The following is a 21,012-nucleotide window of genomic DNA, read 5'->3' as shown; positions in this document are numbered from 1 at the left end:
GGCCTCGCTGCGCCCCGCCAGAGGCTGCGGCTGTAGGGGCCGTACACCGTCTTCTGCGCGCACCTAACGGGGCCCAGAACGGAGGGCTCGGGCGGTTTACGTATAGAGTACAACGTTGGTTCAAAATTTGCCAACAACAGTAAGTTTTGTGTAGTGAGGCGCACGCTTAATGTCTGTACGGCTGTGTTAGCGTGAGGTACGCGTGATTTTTTTGCTTTGTGAAATCACTATCCCATACAGCCGCAAATAATTTTTTTTTGAAGTATAGAAAAAAGAATGTACCACCACCATGAATCAATATAGTAAAAGTGTATCCTTTCTGGTATAACAGAGATACTAAGGTTCCTTAAGATGCCTTTTAAACATCAACTAGTCAAGAAAAGTATCACAGCCCTATTAGATTTACTAAGAATATTGCCTTATTTCAATGCTAGAAAAAGCAGTTTAACCGTATGCGTGAAGCACTGTGCATAACACTGCAGGCTGAGGAGTCAGAAAGTGGAGCTCATTTTGCATCAGAGGAAGGAAGACTGCTTTCATCCCATCCCTTTTTGGCCAACGGATGATACGAGCGAGCTAGGCAGTGTCAGCTGTAGCAAGGAGTACAAACCTTGCAGGACTATTTCAGTGTTCATCCCACAAAGTGGGCTCTCAATAGGCTGAGAAGTGCAAAAGGCAGGTGAGGAGACACAAGACAAACGTTATCAATATGGAACTATTACAGCTGCTAAAAAAATTAATTTTTTGAAACATACTATTTCATTGGAGCAACTAAAAATAAAGTAGGAAGGAATTTGAGCTTCAAGTGGCCCAGTTATTACATTAACTTGGGATGAAGAAAATCCAAATTCAAATCTGGAAGAGGGGTCTCTTGCACCCTCTATGCATTTTGGTGTAAAGAAAGGAGTGATTCTCTCCCATTTCTTCTGAAAAAGATCAGAAGGATTAATAAATACAATTTCTAAACCACATTGAAGCAGTTCTAACAAGCATTATTTCAAAATATGTAACCACCTGAATTAAAAACTTCTTACACATTCCTCTCGAGTGCTTTTAAGAACACATTCACATACCATCTTTCAAAATAGGATCTTTCTTATTAACGAGGACATTGCCATTCAGTGTGAACACGAAATAAAAATACAAGTATGAAGCAATATCAAATATCCATCCTTTCACTCATTTTTGCCCTTCTATAGTTGTTATTATGTAAAAGGAAATAGTTTCCTACCCTTTCTGCATGCAGGAATTACTAGCACAGCATATTGAGAACCTGGAGTTAGGGAAGTGGCACCACGTCAGCTACCGAGCCCCTATATGCCATAGAAAACATTACCACTGCCTCCACCACTGCCCAAGTGTTGGGCGTGTTTGGCTTTGCTGAAATCTCTAGGGCTGCATTCACAGTAACAGCTGTGTAAGCAGCACTAAACAAGATAGATACAATCATTTCAGTCTTCGCTTGCTGCACTTTACAAGGCAGTTGAATAAGAGGAGCCTCCTGTAGGCCAGCTGACATCTCTGCTTCCAAATATTTTAAGTCAGCGGCAGAACGACTCCAAGGTAAAGCACGTTTGCTCTCTCTGATATTCTCAAACAAGGAATTGTTTCTACACCCTCCTCTCAAAGTACACTATGTTGCTGATGTTAGTATGCTGTCTCCCTGCTTTCCACCATCACGCTCCACCAGAAGCAACAACTGCTCTACTTATTAGTCGTATGGAGAATAGTTTCACCCTTTATAAGACAAGCCAAGTAGCAAATACTTTTTCCTCAATGTAAACCATTACAGACACCACCAAGGTCACAACCTCAATGAAGCACACAATCTACCCTTAGGTGTATTACACTGAGAACTCCAGAAAAGCACAGCAAAATAAGATCCAACAGTAGTCCACCATCTAAAACACGACAGATAACCACTGTGAAGATTAAATAATTAAAAAAACCCCAAACACTAATACAGAATTATCACACTGATACAAATACAGAAAACAAAGTTTTCAGCAAGAACACAAAGAGTAATAAAAAAAAATAAATTCAGGAGAAAATGAAGAGCAACTTGGCACCAGAACATGACAAAGTGGATATACAAAATACTTTCCATACCCTACATCCTGGGAGAGAGGTGTTTGTCACACTTTAAGCAAGATCTGTTGACTCTATCAGGCTGAGAATGGCATCCCTTGTTCCCAGCCATGCGTAGTCCTTCCTTTCCACCATTCCGTGTGAAAAGCTGCCCAGTGGCAATACTAACGCCTCCCACCAAGCCCCCACTGTCCTTTCTCAAGCGGTTGGAAATCTGACCCCAAATTACATTTCCAGACATTCCCAGTCTGAGTCACTTTCAAACAAACCGACTAGTTAGTAAGTAGTTTTCTACACTAACAGTGTAAAATTAGTACCCTAAGAATATAGTTTACAAATGGAACTAAATTCCCCTTAAAAGATGAGAGGGGGAAGAAGTAAAAACCACTGGAATGCTTTGTGTTTTCTTCTAGTAATTTAACCATTGCATAATACTAAAGAAAACTCAAAGAAACACAAGCAATTCCTGTGCTTGGAAGCCAACGGTTAAGACATAAACCAGCAGCAACTTCCTCTGAGGATGCTCAGAGAAACCTCCGACTTCTGCCATACAATTCATGCTTCCTAGGCATACGCTTACTGCACGTATAGAATCTAGGAATTGCTGTATTAAGGAACTTGGTCCCTCACTGAATACCAAGATGGGCAATTATGTAGTGCATCATATTTAGAATATGCTGACAGCAGTAGCTCTTTATCCCTGCAGCCTTCAGACAACTGTCCAGCTTATGTCCTGAAACATGTGGTGTAACAATACAGTGCAATATAATTATATTATCTGATATAAATGTTTTTCCTCAGTACACAACAAAATCTATAGTTTAAGTTACATTCCTGACCCCACTGATGTCCTACATAGAATTTCACCCTTTGAAAGTCCAGCCACCTGCACAACAGCATGGCTCAGACCTCATAATCCCTCCACACCATTTTTTAAATAAAAAAAAAGATACAGCACAAAATTTCAAGATACCACATAAGACAGTTTCTCTGAACTGAACCCAAACTGTTCTTTCATCATGCATTCATTATAGGTACATCAGTTATTACCATATTAAGAAAGAAAAATTCACAAAATAAGAAACTGTGTTCCTTTCCTTTATTATGAAGTACCAATACTTTGCATACAACATGCAATTTATTGCTTATTGACATTATTGCATATATCAAAGGGAAAAAAATAATCAGCCAATATCATTTTATGCAAGCTTCTAAACTGTTCAAACAAAATATAGAAGTGCTTTACAATATCACTGAAATGCAAACAAAAAAATTCAGATTTTTTTCTAATAAAACATACATTTAAACCCATAATAGTTAATCATTTGCCTCCTTACAACTGATTACTTTTCTCACTGATCTGCAGAATTGTTATATTGCATTTTTAAGTTCATGTGCCATGATAAGGATTGCTACTACAATCAGGCCACATTACTATTTGAATTTAATAATGTGATCCTGACATTTTGGGACAGTATTAATGTTTACTGCAAACCAGATTGTCAAGATTTACCAGAAATCAGTCTAGCAGAATTTACAGTTTCTGTCCTTGCTCTGCACATAAGTTAGATATATCTATCGAATTTCTTTTTAGACAGAAGATTATATAAACATTTTTTAATTACAGGCTCCATTACTTATGCCTCATTTGTTCACAACAGTTTTTGTAATTTGGTTTTATATCAGGTTAGCTGTGCTTATGTGTTAAATTATTCTACATATACAGGTATCTGTAGATATTAAAGAAAACACTGCTTGGTATATGCATGCTAGAAACAAATCCAGGATATTTGGATGTGTGCATATTAAGTGTGCAAATTATATAGCCGAGCTCATGATTAGCCCTTTTCCTCCTTTCCCCCACCATATGATGGATTTCTCTTGTGAAACTGAAATAGGGTTACAATAAACAAAACCAATATATCTCGCATTGCATTTAAAACATTATGTTCTGTATTACTGCTTAGTATTAATATTTAAATGTTGCTTTCAAACTTAGCAAATTTTTAAAAATACCAAAATTTAAAAACTTAGAAGACAATTCACATGCAACATGTTCCACTTGGGTGCAGATTCTCATATACTTAAATATTTATAGGCTCATAAAAGCATGTCCTGTCCACGAGACAAGTACAATGTTTGACATCCCACGCATAGATTAAAAATAAAGATACACTATAGAATATTTTATTTGCTTTTATATTTTCAATTTCAGTAAGTAGGAAGTTATAAATAGCACACTGAGTCATTATATGGTTGATACCAAGCCATGCTAAACTCTTCATAATTCACTCTCAAAGACATTTCCTTTACAACTAGATTAAAAATGTATATACATCATTATAATCAGATGTCCTTTCAGTGCAGGACATCACACAATGAAACTGATTCTCAGAAGAAGTGTTGCCAAAATATTTCTCGTGCCAAACAACACAATTTATTCTTCTTAGCTACCTTCCATTCTTTACTGAGCTATAAAGTGCTTGGTTATTATAAATAGAGCAAGAATGTCAAAGGAGGTAGCTAGTAGATATTTGTAATGGATAAGAAACCTTACCAACTGTTACCACCTAAAAGTATTATCCCAGATCTCTAAACATCCCAAGCAGCATGTCTTTCATCTTCTCTACCAGAAAAAGGACTTTCAAGTTGCTGTCAGAAAATCCTAAGACCTTCACCTATCCAACAAAGATTTTACCTGGGTTTGGATGAATGTTAAAGTTCATAAATATTGATCACTATTTCCATTTGACTGCTGTCAGGATCTCAGCAATGAAGTACTGTTCTTTTTCCAGCTGTCAAATATATTCCATAGATAGAGACACTCCAGCAGGAACATATCCCTCCTCGTAGCCAGATAATGATGTTGTACAGTAGACTATTAAAATATGAAAGAGGGCTGCCCATACTTTTCAAAGTCTTCTACACTTGCATTTCTTCATCTGAAAATTCTAGTCCCTTTCTCTTTGCTTTATTAATGGCTTTCACCAGCAGCCAACACTGCACCAGATCCTAAGCTGGAGTAATTGTCAAGCAGCCCTTTATTTTCCTCTGAAAGGCTCAGCAGAAGCATCACAAAAAAATTTTACAAACTTCTCTATCAAATGATCTTTTACGGAAAGCCTGCATGTACAGAAAGACACACAAGTCCGTGATAAAATGTCCTCTTCATACAGCAATCAACAACTGATAACCCATTTTATACAGCTTGAAATTTTGAAAGAATAACAGTTCATTTTCCACTGTGAACAGAGATATAGAAATACCTAAACCTTTCTGCTATGTATCAGTCTGCTGTTGTCCCAACCACAGCAGCAGGAAGACATCTGGATCTCTGTACTTGCATTCTCTAAGTCTCCTCCACCTCTCCTCTTTAAACCTGCTTGAACACATTTGCTCACTTGTGTAAGCTTTTACTCTTAGGTTAACGTTAGTTCTGCAGTATGAGTAATCTCCTCTCACAATTTTATAAGTAAAGATGGAAGTAATTATCTTCCAGACACTGTAATTAATTTAATTTCTAATAAGTTTTAATACAAAATTTGGAATTGTTAAGAATTTCTATATAAAGTCAGCTCCCCTCTTTTTCCTGTACATAGGATATTTTTCATTATTCAATAGATTCTATTTTTTAAGCAATTAAGTTATTAAATTATTGAGCTCACTCAAGATAGCATGTATTTATAGAGGTAGAGTAGGCTTCAGAGATGTAATTCTTACCACTGAAGAATGCGCACAGATAACCCATAAAGCATCTCTGTAATGTAAGGCTCTCGACTTCATTGAAATCCACTGGAACACTCACCAAGAAAATGAGTATTTGAAGTACATTTCCCCTCTGCAAGTACTGCATCCTCAAATCAATTATAAAAGCAAAACTTGACCTACCATTCCCCTGTAGTAGTTCTGAAAGTGGTATTTACTCATCTTTTGATGAAAAAGTAAAGCCATAAAAAAGGGAAACTTGCATTCCTACATACAGCCTGACCGGTACAGATAGACTCTCCCATGATCATCATGCTAATTTTAGGTCACCTGATACTGAAGAACGTAAAAGAAAAGAAAAACAAGGTATCTGAGCATTTTTTACAAGATTAACTCCTTCCGTTTGATACAGCCATGGTAAAGACTCCTGGTGACATACCAAGAGTCTGCTTTTACACTAGACAATGCAGCTGTTAAAAACAGAAGTTTTAAGCCACTAATAAGATAATATTACATTCTAAAGGTAGCATTTATTATGATGCTACTTATCATGCATTTACTTTTTTGCATAAAAAAAACAAGACACAAGCTTGCAACATTAAATTTCAGCAATATTTCAACACAGTTTTTAAATTAATAAAGTGCAATTGAAAAATGGGTGCCACAAATATCTAATTTGCTGTATTATAAGCTTTTAATGGCAAGTAAAAAGTGCCCTATACTAATGTATGCGGTACGTCGCAACTTTGCAGACTGTTTACTACAGTCTTTGCCAAATACACAAGTGTTAATGATTTTTTTCATTAGAAAGTTGTCTTCTGACACATGGTAGATGCATCAGGACATAACTGTAATACATTAAAATAACAAATCAGAAAATTTAAGCCTAATGCATTGCAAAATATTGTTTTAATTGCACTAATTTTGTACAGCAATCCAAAATATTACATGTAATAAAAATAATTATCCCACTGCCCTTCCATTCTGGATTGTTGCCCAGTGTGTATTATGCAGGGTGGGGGTTTTTTCCAATCTAGTTTTAACTTCATTTTATTATAGCTTTACTGACTTTTTTATTCCCCTATCAGACACAAGCCTATCTAGAAGTGAAGAAAATGATCCATCTTAACTAATGTTCTCTATTGAAAAAAAAATACTAACATATTAAACATTAATGCTAAGAAGGGATGAATTTCAAAAAGTTTTCATGGGTTATCACCTTAAGAGTTGCTCCAAATCATCTTCCTTGCCAGCTTTATACTTCCTGAATAACAAAAGACTTCTACTTTCAAACACATTCTCCAAAATGTTTGAATTTACTAAATTTAATATTTTTTTTTTAGAAAAGACAAACCATTACAAAATGATTCCCTGATCTAGTGACTTAAAAAGCACATGAAACAAGTATTTCATTTAGATCTTTAAACCATAAAGGTGATACCAACTTAGAGCCTTTGTACGTAGCCTAGATTATGCTTTAGATACACTGAAACCACTAATTTAAAAGATACCAGCTTTGGCACATTAGTATAAAAGGGAGTCTGTTCCTTTCAGCAAAGCAGGTCACAGGACCGAGCCACAAAGATTTACTGGTACCCGAATAAGGTGCTGCACTCACCCAAATCATACAGCTAAACAGATTAATTGGTAACTTTCCCAAGGCATAAACAGTTCTTTTGTCTGCAGGCTTGTGAAGTATTAATAAGCACAGAATCCAAAAAACCAGAAGTATTAACAATCCTTGATATCTCCCTTAACAAAACAGGATTGGGAAACTGTTTTGGAAAAATGCCTGCCCGGTTAAACAGTGGAACTGGGCCTATAAAAGTGTGTATTACGCCATCCCAAACAATACTCCCTGGCATCATTTTACCTGGAGAACTCAACTCATGGCAGCAGCCTTGGGTTGCACAGCATTTCAGCATACGTGGTCCTCACAGGGTCTTACAGGCATCTGATTCCTGGAGAATGGGAGCGCTGCGTCCCTCACTCCAGAGCACTCACACCTCCAACTGCAGAGGGGAGAGTCAGTGTCACCCAGCTTTGTGAGAGGGGACACTAATTATCTTACCCAGGGTAAATATTTTATCTTTTTGTTTAAAAATAAATTGCTTAAACGTCTGCTACAATAATTGGGATGTGCACTGAAGTACTGAGTGAGAATGGATACTTTTAGCACATCGTACCAGAAGGTATAACAAATAACAAGTAATGTCAAAAAAAAAACCCCACTAAACCAAACCAAACAAACCAAACCACCAAGGACAAAACCAGAAGTTAATCAGTCCCAATTCCGATATGGATTAAAGTAAGCAAACCAAAACCAAACTACAAATACAGCTCTCAAAATAATTTAAAAATAAAACCCAGAATTTCCTCAAATTGTATTATGAATTAGATTCTAGATGGTAAGACTCCTCTCTGATGTCCTCCAAACCTTTAAGTTTACAGAAGAAGGAACAGAATACCTATTGACAAATATGTGGGTTTTTTTAAAAAAATAAAATAAAATTAAAGAGTTGTGCCTACAGAAGTGAACTGTCATTCTACAGCATTACCGTACAGCTTTACAGAAGTTTGGCATGGTTAATTCAAGAATGTTTTGAGTCAACACCTCAGATTTCTGATGTGATCAACAAGGAAAATGTGACAAAAAACCTCAACACTTCATATCAAATGGGTCATTTCTGTGATAAAAAAGTATTACTGTAAGTTACACATCATGTATACAGAAGAATTTTATCTATTTACAATTAAACTTCACATCCAAATAGCCAATGATTAAAAATACTCTGAGGACAGTTGCAGCACTTCTCAAAGGTAGTAGCAGCAAAGGAAAAAGCACTCCAGTTAGAATTATGCTGTTTCCACACATCATTTACCATACTAACTTACAAAAAACATTCCACGGGCTATTTAGAAGATGTACCATCGCATGTAATCTAACACAGCAAAAGCAAATCCTTCCCATCAAAATCAGAGAATTTTAACAATTTTTAAGATATTCTGTAGTCTTATAATACAGCATTTTAGATAAAATTATTTCATAAATTTCCCAAAGTGGTTTGCATTCATATAAGGCAGAACAAAAAGCAGTAAAAGACTTCACAGAATCAAAGCTAAATTTTTAGCTTTTCTTGCAAAAATTAAAAAGTTGTCAAGAACGACATCTTGATTGTTATTCCTAGAAGAAAACATACAAACATGCCAGGAAAATTGCACCATGTCAGGAGTTTGGGGAGGGTTTTTTTCTTTTTTTAAAAAAAAAAGAGATGTCAGTATTCACTGGATTTATAAAACACATTAATCTGAGAAACCTGAGTGATATACTTTGAACACACTGGTGGATAACAAGCAAGTAACCAGTCTGCTCCTTTCTAATTTCAGTAGCTTGTAACTGCTTCGAACAGACACGTGGAACTCATTTGTGTGAGCTTTTGCTTTGATTCCTCACCAGGCAGGATCCGTAAAGCATGGCCCTGGGTGTGCAGGCAGTGTGGCTAGGGAAAGAGTAAGGTCAGTACAGAGGTAATGCCTTGTTTCCTTAAGAGGAGCATTCCATGGCAGAAATGTGCACTGTTTCAGTGAACCCAAATTATTTTCATAGCAGAAATTTTGTTTTATGCATGTGATTTCTAGTCAGATTTTCCATTTCTATGAGTTTTGGCTTCCTCCTGTCCAATAAGACAAATGACTTTGTAGCATCCTTTTGCAATTTTGACCATCCACATCACGTTCATAACATCCAAGACAACACTTGAGATAATCCAGGCGCTCTGGGCTGCAAACCCTAATCTCTGGAAAGCCTCTGTTCCAAATGAAGAAATTACATGGCTGTAATATATAGGCATGACGGCAATCCTCACCACGAAGAACACAACTGTCATCAGCACACCATTGATCATGTTGGCCTTTGAAGATTTGGGATATCCCAGTACTTCAAAAAACCACCTGAAAAAGAAGTGTTCACAGATACCAGGCAGACTTGAAGCCATCTCATTAATAAAGGATTTTATTTCATGGGGTTTTAAATAATCATTTATTAATTGCTTCTACTCGTCTCATTTCTAAATTATTGCACTGTGTCTTGGCTTAGCTGCAAATTCTTCTGCTTGGCTGCATTTTTTTTCCCCACTTAAGCAGTGTGTGATATCCAGTACATTGCAAAATAACACATAGAAAATCCTGATTTGAATTGTAAACGAGTTCACAACTCATCTGCATTTCAGGGACTATTGTAGAATACGCTATAATTCAAATTCTCTTTTAAAATTATAAATACAAATTTATTAGATGTTACTATAGTTTGCACCAATGGGCAACTAAAATTCTGTTTCCCTGAAAGCAATTCTAGCATTGTATTTGGGTATGGTAATCTAGACAGAGCTCTAATTTCCACTTTCTCAGATTTGGGGTCTTCTGATTGCTTCTGTTCAGCCCAAAACCAGAACTTGAGAACCAGGCATTGTAAACAGCACTGTATCACATCACAATTAGGTATCTTATGCGATATAAAAGATAAATCTAAAAGCCTACTCTCCCGCTACTACTCATAAATGGTCTTAAAAGAAAAAAATCTTGCATATTAATTCCTTCGATAAGCATAATTTATCTATTGCCTAGCACACAGAACCTGCAGGTTGGATTCCTAGAAAAAAGGAACAAACTCCTCTAATTCTTTATCATTCACACTTAAACCAGAAATAAGAAAAAATTGTGCAACAATGGCAGGTTAAAGACAGGACTGGAGGAAAATTACTTAAATCACTGTATTCATGATGGAGGATGGGAAGGGGAGGTAGAATGATCAATTTATTTTCAAGAAGATATGAGGGTAAAAGTATTTAACAAAGTAACAGTTCTAAAAATGACTTTTAAAATCAGTTTTATTTTAATTACCTAGAGATTACAACCTAGGTAATTACAGATATACTAAAAAGATTTGCCAGACATCCAGCTCTAACAGAAATACTCCAGGAATTCATTAAGAGTGCAACTGAGAAAATTAAAATCCAGGCACTCGAGGCGGTAGTCCAGCCTGGAAGTAGCATACCTCACCACAGAAACACTTACTGGGATGATGAGAGACAGCTGATATATTTGGTCAGACTAACAATCAGAGCCTGTACTTCTGTTAATATTATACAATGCAGATTCCAAAAGTAATATAAAAAAAGGCTTTAAAATATACTGTGATGTGCCAATATAGATAACTGTTAGGAAAAAAGGTAACTGGACATTGCTTAGCAACTTCCCTCTCCCAGCGAATTAAAAAAAAAAAGTCAGTAAATCACAGTTATCATTACAATCTTACACACCACAGTTCATAATTAATTACATAAATGCTGATACTAACATTAAAAGATGCTTGGCATAGAGACAGCCTCCAATTAGATATCCCTAACAACAGGCAGGAAATACAAAGAAAATACTAAAGTTCTGAGATTAGAATATCATTTTATATTTTAATAGCAGCTATTTTGGTGATACTAAGAATGCAAACAAGAAACATAATGTAAGTCATTATCATTATCCACTACATACTGTCTTAAGGGTCTGGTTCTCTTCAAATTTAATGAAAAAAAACCAAACCCCAAAACAAACCATTCACACACTAATGAGATGACATCCCTTAGTGCAAGGGACTTTATCTCCGACAGAGATTTCCGTTTTTCTGAGAAAGCAGCAAATGTGGGTATTCAATGACACATGGTCTCACCATAGACATTTTAAAAGTATAACATATATTTCTTTGAATAGCCAAGTGTATCACAATACTTCCTAATGCCACAATCTGAAAGGTAAGCATCAGTATAGGTACCACATAAATCCAGGATGAATTCCTATCTTGGTAGAAAGCAGTTGGGAGAATGGCCATTCCCTAGGACATGAATTAATGTGGTACATGGCATTATCACATGCCTTTTCTGATGCTCACAGCAGCAAATCTAGTAGCAACACTAGAACTAGAAGCCATGGCAGGCTTGACTGTCACTGAGCTCCACAAAAGAGCCTTCTGCCGCTTCCTTCTCTGATCACAAGCATGAAGATTAGCCATTCCAGATACATTTAGGTGCTTTAGTATCTTCTAATTTAAGTGCTCAAAATAATTTCCAGAACTAATTTTGAAAGTAAATAAAGAATATACATTTATATTATTCTATATATTCATATATAGATCAATATTAACATATGCATATGTGCAGTACTGCAAAACAAATTATCTAGGGCAATGCAATTCCATTCTAGGATTCAGATGACAATGTTACTTTGCTTCTTTTCCTGGTCCATGTAACGAAAAAGAAATCTCTATTGAAAATGATGGCTCTATTATAATAATTAAGGCTAATAAAAATATTATATTTTTGAACTTTTTTGTTCAGTAGTTTCATAAAAATTTGGCATTTCATAGGAAGCCTGGTAAACTCTAAAAAGGAACTCGGGGGTGAATACATTAGTTATACTGTTGCAGCTATAGCAGCAAAAAGTTTTCATGGAAAAAAAAGGGTTTCCACATAATAATGCTTAGTTATATATATATAATATCCCTTTCAGCAGGCATTCAACAACAAAAAACCCTTCCTAGGTGACAGACATAATAATACAGATTAAAATTCAAAGGAACTGTGCAAAAATTCCCTAACTACTTACCGCTGATTGACGAAAGGAGTGGAGAACTCTGCAAGCAGACGGAAGTTTCCAAAATAAGCCAACAGACCTTTGCTCTGGTTAACAAAACAAAATAGACATACACAAATCAACAATGTAGATGTGAAATCTTGATTAAAGTCTTTAAGTACACACAGAATAATACAATGTCTCAACTTCTTTATTAAAACTAAGAGTAAGTGAGTTTGCCAGCTGTGGCCAGCTTCCTTACAATCTCGAAGTGAGGTTTCCTACAAAAGCTGCAATTGTCCTTCAGGTATCGAATCAGTAGTATCTTACTTTAAATAAATCTTTAAAAGACTTACAAGTTAAGTGGCCATGGAAAGCTAGCTAGAGAAGACTGGCGCAAGTAGTCATAGGTTATAATTATAATGATACTATTACTAAGAGAATCATAAATATTTTGGATTTCTCAATGTTTAAACAAGCCCAATCAGAAACACTGTAAGCTAAAGAAAAGCGTCCCTGCATCGTTTTAGGAACATAATTTGCAAAGTGAGGATGAATTCCCAGCTCTCACTTGGCAGCAGAAAGGGCACCTGAAGTCCTTTCTTCTCCCCTCCCTGCTGCAGGGGAAACCCCTTTCCAGGGCTCTGTCACAGTCCTGCCATGCCCTGAGCACATCTTCTCCCTGCCGGTACCCGCATCACCACGTGGTGCTTTTACACTGATACACGTTGTAACCGAGCACTTTCCTCCAAGTGACAAAGTACAGCATATTCTCTGCCTTATCATTTGGTTGTGCTGGAAATAGTATCCCATTACACAAGGGCTGGGTAAGCATCCGTTTGCAGATGTAGAGATAAAAAGATTTTTAAAACAAATTCAGAAGGTCACCTGAACAACCTATGGAGTGTGTGTCATCATCTCTTTCCCCCACCGAGTGTGCTAATACCCACTACTTCGGGCATTTCATGTCAGTTCGCAGTGCGCCAAACAGAAAATCTGTGTTCTTAATCCAATTCTCTCCTATCTTCAAGAGCAATTTTTGAAAATGAGTAACTTTCTCTGAAGATAAGAGAATGAACGTAACACACAGACATCCAAGGGCAGAGCTAGATCCAAATAATAAGACCAGCTTTAAAAGAAGTTCACACTAACACTACGCTTTCTATTTACTCCAGAAACAGCTAATGAATTTTCTGCATCAGGGATTAGCCTTGGTAGTGATATTTTCATTTCTCTAATATTCAGTTCTAATTCACTTTCATCCGTGAATACTAGCAGATCTAATTATCTTCAACCCGAAACAAAGTATTTACTTGTCAGCATACTTCATCCCCTTTAAAACGTTACATGGGAAATCTGACAGTAATCTGGCATCTCAACGCTCTTAATATCATAAGCCTGGGATTCACACAGTAGGCAGGGCAAATGTGGTAAATAAAGAAATCTTATAAAATGCAATTTATTTCATTTACTGAATGAGCTTTTCAGAAGAAATTCAGGAGCATTATTCTAGAGGTCAGTGGGATTTCTACCAAGTCACATGGACATCTTTGAGAAATTCCAGCAGCAGCAAAGAATAACTACGTTAGTCTTTATGCTAGAACAGTGTCCTTTATCCTAGAACAGTATCCTTCTCTTCCCCTTTCCCCTTCAATGTATGTACACCATAGATACTTATAGATATATACAGTTAATCATCCAATGTTTCTGTACCAAAGTAACTTTACACAAGAAGTCTCAGAGGATCAACAGTTTGTGTCATAACAGATTTAAAAAAAAAATTAAAAGGAAAAAAAACCCCCACCAAAACCATACCCAGCTGGCTGTAGTACATTCACCAGAGTTAAGGATCACTGACCTATGGCCTTGCAAATGCAATTGCAATCAGAACATAACCACTTGGAACCATTTCCTTCTAATTTTCCAACTAAATCTTCAGACTTGTGGTTTTATTTGAAACTCTTTTCTACAATCGTGAAAAAACCCTCTGTCAAAGTCTCTCTACAGCAAAAACTGAGAAGAGTTTTAATTTCAGCAGTTAAATACATTAAATACAGCAATTAAAGTTTTGTTGAAGGACTGTAACACTGGAAAGGCATGCACTTACCACAAATGACTGATAAAACCATTTAGTAAGTAATGATTATTGAAAATATAAACATGCCTTTCACAAAGCTAATACACCAACCAGTAAAGAATTTTTTTAAAACATTAAGCAAAGAGATCTATAAAAGCATTGTCTTCAATCACATCTGCTTGTTATGTTACTGGAAAATACGGCACTCACCAGTACAAAATAGTAAGCATACAGAGCTGCCAAGTGATGTATTACAAAAAATTTGTCACCAATTGCCTTCCAATAGCAAATAATAAGCAACAAATCTACAAGAGAAAAGAAATAATTATAAAGAACAATTTATTAAACTACCATTGACCTCAATAGTGTTTCTCTAAGTTTTAGAGGTATAAATGCCAACATATGGCATCAGCAGAAACTCTCTGAATTAATTATCTCTGAAGAGAACATCTTTATCCTAAAGACTTCACTTTAGTCAAAGCATTCTTCCAACACTTGCCATAAATTATTACTTTCCACATCAACGGAAGTACAGAGGCAATAGCTTTAGCTGAAATATTTTGGAAGGAAAAAGGGAATCTCATAGCAAGACTTTGTACTAATGGACACAAAAATTTGGAACAAGTGACCAAAAAAGGTGGACTACAGGGGACATAACCAATATACAGACACGCACAGTAATTGCGAGGATCTGTTATGGGGAACTTCTGAATCAAAAGGTAGTTATATTAGCAAACAGGGAACCATTTACCAAAAATATTTTGCAAGGGGCACTTGGAATGAGAAGCATGTTTGCTTTATATAACCAGAAATTTCCAATTACTGCAAAAGTGATAGAGTGGACTTGAGTTAATGTTATAAGGAAAGCTTTGACAGAAAAGTTCTTGTCTCATGACAATCTGAGATTTCAGAAGATTTTCTTTTCTGTACTGGAACAAGCAATTTCTGCCCCTACTTTCTCCACATGAGAACTTTGGGCTGGTATATTAGTGACCCAGGTTCCAAATCAAAGACTTTATCCCTGTTCCTTTCGTATCTCCAGTGAGTGCCTTGATCTCTTTTATATTAGCTGTCCTCAGGCAGGACTTGATACCATCTGACATAGCCGCTCCACTTTCTACTAATAATTAAAGATTAACTATATAAGGAAGTGAGAGAGAATGAATGGCCAGGTTCAGGTCTCTGTTCAAAGGCATTCATTAATTCATAATGAAAGTCTAATGCATAATTATTAAAAAATAGATACCAATTAATTTAAACATGGGAGCTGAAGTTCTTATGGAAAAAACAGAGATTTAAACTAACCTACAGCTTAACTGGCTGTGCTGATCATCAGATTATCAATTCCCTTGGGGTGAGAAATCTAGTCTGACAGATAATCAAGTCCCCAGCCCAGTCTCTGACCAGAGACTCCATCCTAACATGAGAAGTTTTCCCTGAAAATACTCCAAGTCATAGCAAGTTTTTGCTTTGATAAGTTAGCGTTATCCCCAAACACCATAAAAGAAAGGTCCAAAGCATTTTGTAGCAAAATTCCCATGCCAACTTTAGTTGACAGTAAATGATTAAGAACACAAAACATATGCAGGGATAAATGCCATACCAAGAAAATAATTTAAAATTTCCATGTTTTATAGATGACTGAATTTTGGCTTAAAGTAACACTAAAAGGTGGGCAGGCAGGATACTATGGCATCATTTGCCTCAGCTTGTATTAAGGTTTACTAAAATTCTTCCACCAGCATTCTGAGGTCACAGGAAGAAACATATGATAAAAGAGCTACAAGTTGTAGATACCCTGAAGGGAGTGAAGGGCATTGCTTTAACACCTTCTCAATTGGCTTAAGGACAAAACTGAGCTTGAGTTGGTGGTTGTGTATCAAACTACCATAAAGCCACACAGTGGCATTTCCTCAGCGCTTAGGGAGATATCATCCCATCTTTCACATCCGCTGGCAAGGTCCTGCAATTTCACCACAACCTACAACTCCATTAGCAATTTTAAAAGCCACAGTAAAAACTTTATTACATACACATATCACATCTCCAGCATAGTGGCTCTGTATAAATATATAGGCATAGTAACTCAATATAAATGCACAGGTTGTGTTATATACACGTTGCATAATTACCAGAAATGAGGTAGCCTGTGGTAATAGCAATATTCAGTTTCACAATTGAAGGGTCACCCCTGTAAACATACCAAAAATATACAGTTACAGCCTTTATAACAAGGTAATTTGCAAAGGACATACACATATCAAACACATAATATCCGTCAGGTCACCTTATTCTTGGCCCTTCAGTAAGGCATTACAAGATTTGGTTAAGGGATTCCTTTTCCACTCAGATATAAGACATCTACTAACTACCCTAATCAGGATTACCCCCTGCCTCGGGGTAGAGACTGCCCCAACAGCCTTGCTTAGAGACTAGAACTGAAACCCAGCAAGTACTCTGAGCTGGCTTCTCTGGGAACAGAGGATAGAAGAGAATGGCCCAGGCAATGTCTCTCAGCACTTTAACTGACACTCTGCATCTCCGTTTCTGTTCTTCTGCCAGTGTAAAAACTTTGTTAAGGATGACAAAAATATCTTGCTCAGCTGGCACTTTTCAAATTCATAACAAGATGGATGTTTATGTGGATAAACAGAGTAGAAGGAGACATGAAACGAATTATTTGCCAGTTCTTTGGAGACAAGGAACCTTTGAGGAAAAATGCTTTTCGGAGTAGTTTCACACCTTCTGTCCCTTCCCTTTTGGTGTGAAACATTCAGCAGGCAAAGCTCTTAGTAGCACACACAACTTCAGTTCCTCTAGGATGTTCAACAAACCCAGACTTGTGAATACAGCTCAGGAAAGGGAAGCATCCACATTACAGCAAGTAACATTTGTGCTTTCCTCCACTGTCCTCTGTACATTCCTACTTTGAGAAGCTTGGTAAGCAAATCTCTTTTCCTTGGCATAAAGATTGTAACTTTTTTTTTTTTTTTTAAACTAAGTTGTGCATCTAATCTAGGTATGTTTTGTGAAAGTATGAACTCAGCTTCAAGCTACACATCTACAGATTTATAAAATGTGGACTGCTCAAGACAAGCTGTGAAAGCAATCTCTGCTGTAAACCTTTCAAGAAAAAAGGAACGTAACTGTGCTTACAGCCACCTCCAATACAAAGCCTACCTCAGCTAGAAAGCAGTACAATGCTATTACTTAGCTATTACTTTTTAATCCTATTGGAATGAAGCAGCAGAAGAGATTTCCTGTATTATTACAATCTGTTTGCTAAACTTTAAGGCTTTCTTAGCATCTAAAACTAACTGCTTCCCTGAGTGAGAGGGTAGCTTACAGAAAAATAGAAGGACTTACAAAACCAGAATTCTGCTGTTAGATGAGGAAAAACATTACCAGGAAAGCCTGGAGCTCACTCCATCTCTTAAGACTGGCCATAGAGGCTCTCTTAACTACAACTTGAGACAGGAACATTTTTCCATGGCTTCAGAACCTGGCTTCATGAGCTACATAGGTTGTGGGCCGAGTGCTTCTTTAGGTGTAGCTCTCCTGAAAGCCACAGCTAGACATAGAGCATAGACAGATGTGTTCTCACAACTTTAACAGAAACACTTTAGTTACAGCCCTCCCATGAGAGCTCCCAGCTGCAGCAGTGACAATATCATAACCAAACTTATAAGTGCTCCCAACACACTGCAGCACATTATCACCAAGATTGAGCCTGCACTCAAAAACCTTCATATTCTTCTCCAGAGAAGATGCAAAGGACTATATGAAATTGGTTCCTTGATACTGGTAAACATGACTTAACTGCATGAGACAGGGAATGATTGACTTCCTTTTGTTCTTTGCATGAGAATGGTCACCTTGCAACAAACCTCTAGACTTTCTAAACCAACACTTCAACAACATATATGACTGCACTGCCCATCTGTCACCTCCCTTCAAGAACAGTCCATGTTAGAATCCCAAATTAATCTCAATTAATGGAAAACTTACAATTTAGTCTAACTCTTCTAGATTTCCTGATCAGTCTCCTTGAATGGGAAGTGCAATGGAGCTTATGAGCCCTGATGTTTGCAGCCTAGTTTTGATGCAGGCAAGAGCCAGGAGTGACAAACAGGGAGTGACTTGAATAAGCAAGAGGGAAGAGCTATCTCTTTTGTGATTGCTAAGGACGTATATGCGGCAAAGGAATTACACACCAACATGCACAAGGCAGATGTAACAAACAAAAGTCCACATGAATGACTCTATTCAAACTTCTTTGCAGACACAGAGTCATATAAAAAAAATAATCAAACATCAGACTTCAAAAAGTGTAATGGCTGTAAAGCGTACAGTCATATGAAAAAGTCTACTCTTCTGTGAAGCTACAACTTAATTCACTTATTTACATCTTCTCCCACTCCTTATCTAATCTCTACCACCTCCACATTTTCTACCATGTTATTCTAACCACCTCAAAAACAATTTCTACATCATCTATTATTAGCTAGTCTGTATTATATAAAGAAAAGAAAAGGCAAAGTGTTATGAGAAGTCCTAGACCATCAATGAAGGTGTATGTTACAGGGAAGCATCAGCATTGTGTACTTATCAATGCTCCTGTCTTTATTATCCTTTGTTAGGATCTATCGTACCTAGTTTCAGGCATTACCTGACAGTAACACCACATCCTCTTTCCACTGAACCCAAACCCTTAGCAGCAGTCCTGATCCCTTTCAAGACATATGGGTATCATCATCACCATGCATTTAAGCTTTATATGAACCCAGAAGTTAGGCTGACACACACAGAAGCTCAGAACTTGTGATTTTTCCATTACAGATATAAATACCTTTAAATGCCACAGAAGAGAACTGATTGGATACTGTCTTACAGTCAATGACTACACAAAGATGGTGGCAATAACCAGAGGGAAAGAGTGCCTGCATCAAAATCCTCCTAGTAGTCTAAAATCAGAGCATCTGTGTAATGTTTTCAGGCTACCTGGGCTAGAACAGTGCAAAAGAGCTGCATGCAGGATTTCTGGACATTTACTTACAAACTACTGAAACTACATTCACAAATGGTTCTTGCACTATTAATAAGAGACTCCTGCAGAAAGGCTTATGCATCCTTCATATCTGTAAATGACCAAGTCCCACAGCTTATGCCTGCATTTCAAAAGGGCATTAGATTTCCAGACTGAGCAGCCTTGCAATAGTCCATCTGGCATTTGCCATATAGTTTGGGTTTTTTCCTCTTCAGTCTTATTCAGTTAAAATCAAGACTATGTGGATTCAGCTACAAATCAATATAAAAGTGATAAGCAACTTAAGACCATGTACAGCTAAGCCATAAAACAGACCGAAAGAAAAAAGAAAAAAAAACCAAAAACGGTTACAGCTCTACATGGTCAAGCTGTACAACCTACAGCTTTAATTACTGTATACCGGGAACCAATATGATATATGGGAGAATGCATAAACTAACGCTAGCCATCTCATTTTTAAGAGTAATGTAAAAGTCAACCTCAGAAGAAAATGTACATCTGCAAATTCTGAGGAATTCTAACGATTCTGGCTTCACTGGCAGAAGAAAGTCTAACACGAAGTTGTATTTTACTTGCAGGCTGCATACAAGTACTTTTAAAGCCACAGGCAATATTATGTTCAGTCTTCCTTTGCACTTAATCACTTGTATGAACATGTATTTGAATAATTGCAACTGCTTTAAATTCACTAAGTGATACTTCATATATTTTAAAAATTTTAGTTTAATAACTAAAAATACTGATTTCCACATCTAGAGCGTTCTGTGCACTTTTAATTGACAAATTCCTGAAACCTCTAAGATAATTTTGGCCAAGAAACAATTAACAGAAACACTGCCATGAAATAAACCTGAAGTTTTGATTTAAAACACACAGATTAGATGTAATTCCACTAGATTTTTAAATAAATACATAGTTTTCCTTACTTTACCAAAAGTAAATAAAACCACTGGTAGTAATCATTGTAAATGTATGCAAACAGAAGAAACTATTTAGAAGCAGTAGTAGAAATACACACAAAAAGTCCCCTACAGGCAGATGGATTTTGTCTTTTAAGATGTAAGGGTTTTTTACATCATCTAGGATGCTAAGGCTCCCTAAGTAAGATTAAGTTTTCAACGCAGTATACAAAAATACCTAACATAACTTTTCTCAAGCTTACTAAGAACAAAAAAGTGGTTCAATTACTACTTAACTTGAATTTTTCCTGGAATTATACCAGGAAAATTTAGTAAATGTGAAGACTCAATTTATTTATCATCACCAAGAGGCTTTTATTTCTGCCTTTCATGACTTCTTTCATACTGTTTAGAACAAGGTATGCTTAAACAAACCAGGATAAAAGCTTCTATCTGATAAAGCTCACCACAAACACACTGTTACAATAACATGCTGCTTTTCAACATGGTTAACAGATCTCATACGATATTCAGACTGTATTTGGTCTCTCTAAAGATACCAGAATACAATGAAAAAA

The 21,012-nt window shown here is 36.6% G+C and overlaps 1 protein-coding gene across 3 annotated transcripts in view; it reads right to left on the bottom strand.

The window, feature by feature from the left end:
- Nucleotides 1–6,263: 6,263 nt before the first annotated feature.
- TLCD4 (TLC domain containing 4) overlaps nucleotides 6,264–21,012 on the bottom strand; it is a 41,198-nt gene continuing 26,449 nt past the window's right edge. For all 3 annotated transcript variants that reach the window (XM_075759982.1, XM_075759981.1, XM_075759980.1), the window contains exons 4-7: nucleotides 16,621–16,679; nucleotides 14,699–14,793; nucleotides 12,445–12,518; nucleotides 6,264–9,744 (exon numbers count right to left, since the gene is read on the bottom strand). In XM_075759982.1, coding sequence (XP_075616097.1) covers nucleotides 9,429–9,744; nucleotides 12,445–12,518; nucleotides 14,699–14,793; nucleotides 16,621–16,679 — 544 coding nt within the window. In that variant the 3' untranslated portion in view covers nucleotides 6,264–9,428. The remainder of the gene's footprint in view (nucleotides 9,745–12,444; nucleotides 12,519–14,698; nucleotides 14,794–16,620; nucleotides 16,680–21,012) is intronic.

The sequence above is a fragment of the Balearica regulorum genome, chromosome 8 (genome assembly GCF_011004875.1).
Source record: "Balearica regulorum gibbericeps isolate bBalReg1 chromosome 8, bBalReg1.pri, whole genome shotgun sequence".
NCBI classification, from domain to species: domain Eukaryota; kingdom Metazoa; phylum Chordata; class Aves; order Gruiformes; family Gruidae; genus Balearica; species Balearica regulorum.
The sequence above is the reverse complement of the archived record's forward strand: the minus strand, read 5'-3'. Positions and strand labels throughout refer to the sequence as shown.